Below are 11,604 nucleotides of genomic sequence, written 5' to 3'. Positions count from 1 at the left end.
AAATAAATAAATCTTAAAAAAAAAAAAAAAAAAAAAAGAGGCAGGACTCAGGACCGGCAGAACAAGCAGCGAAGTTCTCTCTGCATTTTCAAACAAACATCCTTAATTGAAAATGAAGTGTTTGTTATACACTGATCTCATTTGTGATTTCTACAGCAGAAACAAGATCCACAAAAGCGACGGCAGGAAAGCAAAAAGATCTCATCTGGTGACAGGCGTGGCTGAAGTGAGTGTTTCCATTTCTGGAGGTACTGCACGTTATAAAGTTATAATGTTGAGTTTAGAATGAAAAGAAGCAGTTGTTACACTATTTTCCTTTTGTATGAGAAATAAGCAGAGGCAATTACATGAGGGCTGTTCCAGACAGACTGGGAGGGTTTCCTTGTTCTGGGGTATAATGTGATTGCATGACGGGGTTCAGGTCTCAATGTAAATGCACATACATGCCTATGTATACATACAGAAGCATGCACGCACAAACACACATTACTATAGAGGTTCCTTTGACTTCCCTTCTGCTATTAACAGAAATGAAAGTGGGGTGTTGAAGAGTCACAGTTGTCATCAGTAGCCTACCCGAGGGCCGAATAATACGTCCTTAGCCCAGGCTCTCTAATTGTTAACTCTGAGTCCTCGATCGATCAACACTTTACACAAATTACATGGCTCTTCTTCCAGTCAACTGACAGGTGCTTTCCAGAGAATAAACCTGTTGACTCTGCTCAGGTCAGAAGTCGAAGCTAGAGCAGGCAGGTCTGCTCCTTTCCCCCATCCAGCTGCCTGCTCTCCTCCCCCATCCAGGTACCTGCTCTCCTCCCCCATCCAGGTACCTGCTCTCCTTCCCTATCCAGGTGCCTGCTCTCCTCCCCCATCCAGCTGCAACCTGCTCTCCTTCCCTATCCAGGTGCCTGCTCTCCTCCCCCATCCAGCTGCAACCTGCTCTCCTTCCCTATCCAGGTGCCTGCTCTCCTTCCCCATCCAGCTGCCTGCTCTCCTCCCCCATCCAGGTACCTGCTCTCCTCCCCCATCCAGGTACCTGCTCTCCTCCCCCATCCAGCTGCCTGCTCTCCTTCTCTATCCAGGTGCCTGCTCTCCTCCCCCATCCAGGTGCCCACTGATGCTGGAAGAGGAGTGTGTGCTGCTCAGTTTTACAGCCCATAGAGAAGCCTTTGCTGAATGTTATCTCTTTGCTTTACATTCATATATATTGATATGTAAAGCTAACTGGCCTCAAACTCCCTGTAGTCCAGGCTGGCTTCAAACTCTCTGTGCAGCCTACATTGGCCTTACACTTTCAAATCTTCTGCTTCACACTCCTGAATGCTGGGATTATAGGCATGCATTATAGTCTACGTCTATATAGTTATGTCTTCATCTATTACCAAGGGTTTATATCACAAAGCATTATTTAAAGAACTTTCTGTATTCTCTATAAAACTACTGTTAACCCCCCATGAGACTGTGTCAAAGAACCAGACCTCAATAAACAACTATCTAAAAATAGGCCGCTAGTTAAGCTGTTTAACATCCCCCATGTAAGGACTTACTAATTGACGTCACAGAAATAAATTCTGAGAAAAAGTTGTTCTTTGTCAACTATTGTCTCCTTTTTATTTAATCACATAATAAGAATTTTATAATCTCCACATTACCCCTTTTTGCCTTGTTACCAAGATGTGTTAAAGTACAGTAAATACAATTATTTAAAGCTTTAGTATAATTATTTCCTTATTGCCGCATAATAATTTTATTATATGCTTTATGTGTTTTCTATTGCAATTCTGACTGTAGTTGGGTATAATTAACAAATAATAAAATGAGAAATAAGTATCTCTGAGGTTCTTAACAAAGAAACAATGACAAAGGGAGCATCCAGCTCTGCCTTGTGTCCTTTACCTTCTAGAAGAACGCTGACGGAATTAAGGACATTCATCTTCTCAGGGTCCCTGTCTACCTCACTACCTGCCTTTTCCTACTGGAAACTCCCAGTGTCTAACAAAGAAAAGTCTCCTGAATGGCTTTCTGTCATTTTAATTAACCTTAATGTTTTTTTCCCAAAGAAAGATGAAAAGCAAATGAATGGTCTTCTGCTATGAGGAGGACTTCTCGGATTCTGAGGACACAGGACTACTGTCTTTGAGCTCAGTGAGCTCTCATTATTAGCAGGTGTCATCTGTTGTGTGTCAGCCTCCAGCACCACTCAGGACAGACAGGAGTCAGCACCTGAAGGACTGAAGCATTGCTACTTGACTGTTTGAATCTTAGGATGTGCAAGAAAACCAGTTAGGAAAGGTGATGTTGCTGCTCCCAGTCCCCGCTGCCCCTGTGCACTGAGGCGCTGTCAACAATCATGAGGAAGATTATGGGGTCAGCCAGACACCACCATAATCAATACTGCATAATTCTGTAAATCCTCTTTTTAAAGTCAATATTGGTAAAGCCTCGGGGCACTTAGCTTTACATAAAACTCAAGAAACATTGAAGCCCGAAATTTTTAAATAACACAAATGTTGAACTGAACATATGTGAAATAGTATGAATTTTAACCTTTATAATTAAAAAAAATAAACCTACCTTCTCTTTCAGAAGTTGGAAAAGAATCCACGGTATTATGCATAAGATATAGAGGACTATTGTGTGCTGATTACACAAGCTGAGGCCACACGAGAAAGCACCAATGGCCGCTATCTGAGAAAGAAAAAGAAACACGAAGTCAAATCTTCACCCCAAACTCTAAACGGAACAGTAAAAAGCCCTCAACGCACGCACACAGCTTCTGTGTGCCAACTTAGAGCCACGCCCTGAGACGCTAACAACCATGCTAATAGAGTCACTAATATTTATCAAGTGGCAGTTTTGGGTAATTTTCCCCCAGTCTTATAAAACCCTCCAGTTTGACCTTAAGGCTATCTTCAAAGTGACCCCTGGGAAGCCCCTTACAATGACTACCAGTAACAGGGTACTGTATCATTCTTAACTGAAATCTGTCATTAAAAATCGACAATTCTGTTTTACCCTACTAAATAAAAAAATTTTATTTAGAACTTTGGTTATCTCATAGGAGGCCTTTAGTTGCTACTGAACATGTAATTGTCTCATAAGTGATAGTCTCTCCTTGAGCACACCAATTAGGCCCCTTTGAATGATTCTTCACTGTCCAATCGCAGGGCAGATCCTGAGCCCCCCACTCCCACATCCCATCTTCCACAGCACTACAGATCATTGGGGGCCTGCTCCCTCATGAGAATTTGGTTTGACCCAAATCTCCCTTTCTCTCTCTGTTTCCTGTCAGCATTCTTTCCCTGACCCCGCCAGCTCCTTAGCTGTAAGGTTCCACTTTGCTTTGTCCTTGGAGTTAAGCCGGCTACCGTGGTCCCTATGGCTGAACGCAAGAAAGCCTGCTTATGTCCCCAAACGACTACATGGCATCCACGTATGTTTCATGTGTTTTTCTTTAACACAATCAGAAAAGAAGGTTGTTTTAAACAAAGCACTCTAATAGCATGGAGATTTATGGGAACCACAAATAATCTATGGTATCCTTTCTTTCCATATTCTATCAGCAAGCTGCCCTCTACTAAGATGATGTGGCCTTTCAGAGGCTAAGAAGCACTTAGAAGACAAAGCTCCTTCACATTGCAGATGAGTGTGGTGGTGATCTCTGGACTTCTTGGGTTTTTACATTGGATGCTCTTCTTCTGGCTAAAAATAATTTATAACTGCCATCTTTCCTGTAATTAATAAGGAATCAATGTACTACCATTGAATTTACCTTAAGGTGGTCCATCCACAGCTTGGCCTCACAATACAAACACACACACACACACACACACAGACACACACACACAGTGGTATACAAACCTAACACATTCTTCCCCCAGGACTCACTTGACATTCCATAATTCTCATTCTGCAAAACCTTCTGAACTCTCAAGCAGGGCAAAGAAGGTCCCCTGCTTGAGAGCCACCATGGTTCCACTCCTAGCAAAGGGTATGAGTGTGACAGTCTCTCCACCTGGCCAGATTACCCCTGACTGCAATCAGAATGGATGAGTGTGGTCTAAACCAAAGTTAAAAAGAAACACATTGCTGCCTAAATATTGAAACAAACCCTGACTTCACTTTGATCAAAACAGCTTACCTTTGATCTCTCCTTTGCGGCTGTTGCCTCCTGAAAACGCACAGTAAGTGCCATGAGCAGCCCCACAAACAGATTGTTTAAGCTAAAAACCTCGGCTGCAATGGACCACTGCCATGTTAGGCGAGAAAACGAAAACACCCCCGCAGCAAGGATTCCTCCAGCATGTGAGCCAGAAAGCCTGCAAACACAGATAACATAAAATCGCTCGCAGAACAAAAGGAGCTGACTCTTCTTTCAGAAACTCTACCAGCAGAAATGATGACAATTGCCCAGCCCTCTCCCAACACCACGTTCTTCATAGAACCGACACGTTCTTCATATAACAGTTCCAACAGAATTCAGTTAGGAAGCCCACATGTCAACAAGTCAGCAACCCCGTGGACAGAAGGTTGACTTCTCAGATCGAACGCTAGGACCTGAGCCAGGTCAGACAACCTAAAGAGATGGCTACAGATAAACCGGGAGCATTCCTGAACAGCCACAAATGGACTAGCTGAAACTGTAATGCTTAGCAAAAGGCAAAACACCTGCTCACTTCAATCATCGCGTCTCACAGAATGCTGGAGCCTAGGACCTTCTCTCTACCTTTATCTACCCCATCTCCTGGTGTGACCATGGAGGGCTCGGTCAAAGTATCCGATGATGCTAAGATCTTGGACTGCTATGCTCTTAATTTCTAACTTTTTTGTTCTTTTTTGCTTTAGACAAAGTAAAGATACATTATATTTCTCTAAAGAGGCAGATGGGAATGTAAATTTCAACAAATGTACAGAATCAAAGGCTATTCCTGCAAACTACTTACTCCCTGAATATCAACAAGAGCCATGGGGACTCTGCATCTTAATTCAGAGATGGGACTTGGGACTGGTCACATGACCGAACACTAGAGTATATTCAGCCAGAATAATTCCCACCTTGCTATAAATCTACAACTACAAAGTTTAAAACAATGGCTGAATATTTCAGGAGTTTTGGAAATCCATTGGCCATCACTGAGTATCTCAATACTAAGAGATCCAGTAACCCTTACTAGGCCTAGCAATTGATACTAACTGCTCTACGTTATTAGTTTTCAGATATTTTGCTTTGCATAAAAATATGAGGTAATTTCAATCAAGAAAAAAACTAAAATAAGAGCTGGGTGTGGTGGCGCACGCCTTTAATCTCAGCACTTGGGAGGCAGAGGCAGGCAGATTTCTGAGTTCGAGGCCAGCCTGGTCTTCAAAGTGAGTTCCAGGTCAGCGAGGGCTATACAGAGAAACCCTGTCTTGAAAAACCAAAAAAAAAAAAAAAAAGTAAAATAAAATTTCAACACCAGAGCTGGAGTGGAGGCTCAATGTGGTTAAGGATGCTTACTGGTGGTGGTGCACACACCTTTAATCCTGGTGCTCAGAATTAAGGTGCAGGGTCCCAAGGGAGTCACAGTATACCCTTGTTGATATCCAGGGAGTGAGCAGTTTGTTTCCAGATGTAGCCTTTGATTCATTACATTTGTTGAAATTTACATTTCCATCTGCTTCTTTAGAAAAACACAATTTGTCTTACTTTGTCTAAAGCAATCCCAGGCAGAGGCAGGTGAATCTCTGAGTTCAAGGCCAGCCTGGTCTACAGAGTGAGTTCCAAGACAGCCAGGGTTACAGAAAGAAGCCCTGTCTGCTGGCGAAAGCAGAAAGAAGGCATGCTTACTGTTCTTCCAGAGCATCTGGGTTCAGTTCACTGAATGCTGCCTGGAATCCAATCTTCCAATAGACCGGGCCCATCCCGTGGCTAACACCAGTGTTATAATCTCTGTAGGCTTAGCTCTGTGCCTCAAAACTCCCTCATGTGGCAGGTCATTCCCAGCACACATCAGGACTCATGTCGTACCCTCAATATGAGTCTTCCCTTCTCCTTCCTCGATACTCATATCTTACTCTGACTAACTTCTCTTCCATTCTCAGGGTTCTAGTCTGTCTCCGAACACCTCTATCTTCTGTCTTCGTTTATATAGATGCAAGCACCTTGTTCCAAACACACAAAGAAAACTAGGAAAGAGTGGATTAGCCTTACAAGCATTTCTGAGTTTTGTTTTCTGAAATAGGGTCTCATTATTTAGCCCAGGATAACCTCAAACTCACCATAATCCTCCTGCCCCCATCTCTTAACTTCTGGGATCATAGGTATGTGTCACCACAGCTGGTTTTATAACATTTTGATAGAACTTAGTCACATCTATCAAATTCAGTTTTGGAAAGCTGTCATAAGACACAAGCATCCTTCCTCCAGTTAACACATAAATTAGCACCCTAGGAGAAATGACAGATCCAACAGTAAGGTTACAGTGAGTCGGAACCAAATCCATTTCTTTTTTCTTTTCTTTTCTTTTTCTTTTTCTTTTTTCTTTTTTGGCTTTTCAAGATAGGGTTTCTCTGTATAGCCCTGGCTGTCCTGGAGCTCACTCTGTAGACCAGGCTGGCCTCAAACTCAGAAATCCACCTGCCTCTGCCTCCTGAGTGCTGGGATTAAAGACGTGCACCACCACGCCCAGCTTCAAATCCGTTTCTTAAAAGTTCTTTGTATAGACTAGATAATGATCAATAAGTGGACAAATGAATCGAAGGATCCTCACATGAAGAAGTACAAATACCAACAAATTGTAAAAAGGTGCTCACCATTAGAAGAAAACAAATCAAGATTATATTGAGATTTCCTCGCACCCCAACATTGATTATCATGTAAAAATAACAACAACAAACACTGAGAAGTGTCCCCTCTACACTAGGTAGGAATGTCAGTACAGTCAGTCGTTCCTCAGAAACCGGAAACTAGAAATGACATAGAAGTCAACGTCTTCGACACCCGCACAGCTCCTAAGCAGAGGACTGAGCCTACGCACCTGTCAAAACATGAATGACACAAGAAGATGGCTCACGTGCCCAACAGAATGTAATCAACTATAAAGAAGAGTGAGATCATCTTCTTGCAGAAAATGTTGGGACTGAAGCTATTGTGTTAAACAAAATAAGTTAAGCCCACAAATATACCACATTTTCTTTTCTTTTCTTTTCTTTTCTTTTCTTTTCTTTTCTTTTCTTTTCTTTTCTTTTCTTTTCTTTTCTTTTCTTTTCTTTTCGACTTAAAACATAAAAAAGGCAGCCAGGCATGATGATATACATGCCTTTAATGCCCACACTCAGGAGGCAGAGGCAGGCCGATCTCTGAGTTCGAGACCGCACTCAGGAGGCAGAAGCAGGCCAATCTCTGAATTCGAGACCAGTCTGGTCTCAAAGAAAATTCCAGTACAGCCAGGGCTACATAAAGAAACCCTGTCTCAAAAAACCTAATTAATTAATTAATTTATCAAAATGACTTAAAACCAGAGGAGGAACTATGGGTGGGGGGCAGAAGAGAATAATAATTAGAGGTAAGATCAAAATGCATGCTACACCTTCATGTAACTGTCACTACGAAATCCATCATTTTGTGCCATAAACACAATAGGTTTAAAGAATAACAATTTTTATTTTCAAACAAAGAAACTGGGGCCCAGGTAGGTCAGGTTATTTTTCCAAGGTCCTGTGGTAACTCATGGCTGGACTAGCATTCACTCTGTAGCCGAGCTGCCTCGTACTGCTATGTTGTGGATTCAAAGACAGGTATTTGGGTTTTAATATGAAATGATTTATTCTGGATTAGTGGCAAATTGTATTTTGAGTAAACGTGTACCTTCTGGAATGAGGAATGAAGTAGAATAAAGTTTTGATAGTTATTAGAATTGTGTTTGTTTCCATGTTACATCAAAACAACATACTACTGTGTAAGACTAAACTCTATTCAAAACCTCTGTTCGCAGGTTTAAATATACTTTTTCTGGAAGAAAAGTTTGTCAAAGTTTAAAAGCACCAGATGGACAAGTAAATAGATTCAAAGAGACTGATATTACTGACATTAATACATTCCCAGGAAGAAAGCCAAAGATCCCCTACTGTGCAATGGTTTTATATCTATATTGTTTTATATCTATATTGTTATGTTCAAGATGCCCGACATATTTGAACTGATTATGTCAGTCATTAGAATTAGGAACTCTTGCTATTTGCTCTTTCAGATATGTCACAGGATTGAAATATTGAACAAAACAAGGTAACATTATTGGCGTCACTAAGAAAATATATCTAGTCACCTTAGACTCACCGATGCTTAGGTATGGCTTTTACTAAACAGTAACCTCATGCCAGCAAAATCTGAATGCTCCAACCTCCTATCAGGGTGGGTTTGCAGTAAACTGTATCCTCCTGCACTAAACTGTCCTCAGTGCCAGAGGAATAACATATGAATCTGTTGAGTAAAGTTATAGGTGAAAGAGGAAGTATGTTCTATAAAAACGGTGACAGAAGTCAAATCTATAATCTTCATCTTTAGCATCTGAGAAGCTTGCTCAGAGTTTAAGCTAACAGATCTGGGGCTGTAGCTCTAAAGCTGAAGACAGAAGGCAATGGGCCTTTTAATTGTCTGTTTCTCGGCAGCAGAGTATGAGAGGCTGGGTTTTCCCATTCCAGTGAGCACCTATAGTCCACTGTTGTTGTTCCCAGACAGGGTTTCTCTACATAGTCCTGGCTGTCCTGAAACTCACTCTGTAGACCAGGCTGGCCTCAAACTGATAGATCGGCATACCTCTGCTTCCCCAGAGCTGGGATTAAAGGATTCGCCATGCTGCCCAGCATTCTCATCTGAATTTGTAATTCAAGCCAGTCTAGTATGTGTGGAGTAGTTGGTATCCTAAAGACACTATGCATCTTTCTTCTGTCTGCCTGTCATTTGCATACTTCTGCCTTCTCTGCCACCTCATTGGCCCTGTCCCAATTCTTAAAAATTCTTGGGTCACTTGCCCTTTTAAACCAAACTGTAGAGTTCTTCTCAGCCTCTTTTGTGGTTTTAGACATGGTCTTATGTAGCTCTAGCTTGAATGAAACTTTCTTTGTAGACTGGGCCAACCTTAAACTCACAGAGATATACTTGCCTCTGCCTTCCATGTACTGAGATTAAAGGCAATTAAATCTTTCCTAACCTTGACTCTTTAAAAATATATTTCTTTTCTACTAAACATAGCCAGTCAAATGGTTGCAACCAAGAATGCCCACAAGACACAATTCCCTTTTATTACAACTGCCTCTTTTTTTTCCAGTTCAACTATGAGAAAACTGTCTAGAAAGTGGAGAAGAGGAAGTGCACATCTACGTGGAGGAAGTTGTGTGGGGTTCTTTTTTCTTTTTGAGACAGGTTCTCATGGAGCTCAGGCTGGCCTTTGAATCTGTGATCTGCCTCAAATTCCCAGACTCTGGAATTATGTGTGTAACCACACCTGGCTTTTAAGGTCTCTTTAAGGATCTCTGTACATATTCTGCCGTAGGATTTGGCAGGCACGATGGCACAGAGCTATGATCCCAGCACTCAGGAGGTGGAGACAGCAGAGTCATGACTCAAAGGAGCCAGCTGGGCTCCATAGTTCCTGGTGAGCATGAGCGGCTCAGCAAGACAGTGTCTTTAAAAAACCCCAAAGGATCAAAGGGCAGAATGCTGAACATTTTGGAAGACTATTAATTTTACTTTTCATAAAATAATCTATATAGGCTGAATCTATATGCATTTCTTTGATTTCAACAACATTTTATGAATCAAATTCCGAATTTCCCCTAAAATGCCTGGGTTTTTTTTTCTCATTTTTTTGATGGCTTTGAACTAAGAGATCTGCCTGCCTCTGCCTCCTGAGAGCTAGAATTAAAGATGTCCACTTACGATGCAAGACTCTAATGCACATATTGCAACATTGTTTTTTATGCTAAGATTCAAAATCAGTATTACTGACTGCATAATGTTACAACATGCATGAAATGGTGGATTAAGAGAAGGGGTAATTTGACATACCTCCTGTGAGAAAGGCTAGCACTCAGGAGTGATACATACAAGACTGCCCCCAAACACACACACACACACACACACACACACACACACACACACACATACACACGCACGCACACGCATATATACACATGCACATACACTCACAGACACACACACACTCATAGACACACATATGCACACACACACACTCATGCACACAATGTGCTGGAGATTGATCCAAGGGCCCGCTGCTTGCTAGGCAAGTGCCCCACTGCTAAGCTACATGCCCAGTTGAACACAAGGCTGTGCAGAGAGTGACGGAGGAGGAAGTGCAATTTAGGTTGGAGACTGCAGGGCCTACAGCTATGGAGTAGCAGCAGTGGACCAAGCCTGGAGAGGGAGAGCAGGAGGACAAGGCCACAGTTCAAGTGGGAAATGGAAGGGGATGGAGACTGGACTGGCTAGACAGAATGTAAAGGCACTCATGAAAGGCTGGGGGCTAAACATGGAGAGCAAAAGGCTGAGCTCACTGTGGGTCACGAGAGAAACAGCCAAATGAAATGCAAAGTGTGCTAGAAATCATGTTGGAAAAGAAAGTCTACAATCATTAGAGGCTGGAGTGGGTCAGTTACTAACACTGGACTCTTGCTGAGGCATCTCTCCGTACAAAAGGGTAAAGAGGCAATCCTCAACTTTCTAAGGGTTTTATGCAAGTTAAACATTGTCCTGAAAGCCAAAGTTCATGTGGCTGTGAAGAGATGGGCCTTCTACTCCAGCCATGGCAAGTGGAGTCATAGCTGTCTGCTGACCAGCCAATCAGGTTAAGGACGAGGACTATAGCTTTGGAGAGGAGTCCTTCACTGTCCCTGCCCGGTAGCAGCCTGCTTACAGGGCTCAAATCCTCCCTCCCTGGCCCTTCCTGCTTTATCTTACCACAGTGCAGCAGAGACTAACTAAAAACAACCTGGCCTCGGGATGCATTCAGGATGTCATGCCAGGGCCCTGGCTGGGCTCAGCGCCTGCCTCATCTGCCTTGTTCCTCCCCCCTCCCCTAGTTCACTACTGCAAACCACCGCCACCCATGACCCCCCGAGTGACAATGGACTTTCTGGTCCTCTACCGTGTGGTCCATTGCTGTGTAACTCTTCGAGGCCCGCTCTGTAAGGTTGGCATGTGGATCCCCACACTCCCTGCTCCTCCTTACATAGTCCCACATCTTCCTTTGTGCTTTCTCTCAATGTTTCCATTCCCCCCATGAACTCCTAACACTGGTATTTGCTATAATGTCAGTCTCTTCATGCTGGACTACACCTCTCATTCAACATAGACTGGTGTTATCTATGTCTCACTTTCAACTAGCAACTACACACTCAATAAAGAAAGCTAGCACACGGGGCTGGTGAGATGGCTCAGTGGGTAAGAGCACCCGACTGCTCTTCCAAAGGTCCGGAGTTCAAATCCCAGTCAACCACATGGTGGCTTACAACCATCTGTAACAAGATCTGACGCCCTCTTCTGGAGTGTCTGAAGACAGCTACAGTGTACTTACATATAATAAATAAATAAATCTTTAAAAAAAAAAA

At 42.7% G+C, this 11,604-nt stretch overlaps 1 protein-coding gene across 4 annotated transcripts in view; it reads right to left on the bottom strand.

The window, feature by feature from the left end:
• Positions 1 to 11,604, bottom strand: part of Tmem260 (transmembrane protein 260) — a 72,506-nt gene that overhangs the window by 40,494 nt on the left and 20,408 nt on the right. For all 4 annotated transcript variants that reach the window (XM_029541657.1, XM_021203451.1, XM_029541655.1 and 1 more), the window contains exons 4-5: positions 4,142 to 4,319; positions 2,575 to 2,688 (exon numbers count right to left, since the gene is read on the bottom strand). In XM_029541657.1, coding sequence (XP_029397517.1) covers positions 2,575 to 2,688; positions 4,142 to 4,195 — 168 coding nt within the window. In that variant the 5' untranslated portion in view covers positions 4,196 to 4,319. The remainder of the gene's footprint in view (positions 1 to 2,574; positions 2,689 to 4,141; positions 4,320 to 11,604) is intronic.

Source organism: Mus pahari, chromosome 8 (assembly GCF_900095145.1).
Source record: "Mus pahari chromosome 8, PAHARI_EIJ_v1.1, whole genome shotgun sequence".
Classification (NCBI taxonomy): Eukaryota; Metazoa; Chordata; class Mammalia; order Rodentia; family Muridae; genus Mus; species Mus pahari.
Note: the sequence above shows the minus strand (reverse complement) of the source record. Positions and strands in the feature narration are given on the sequence as shown.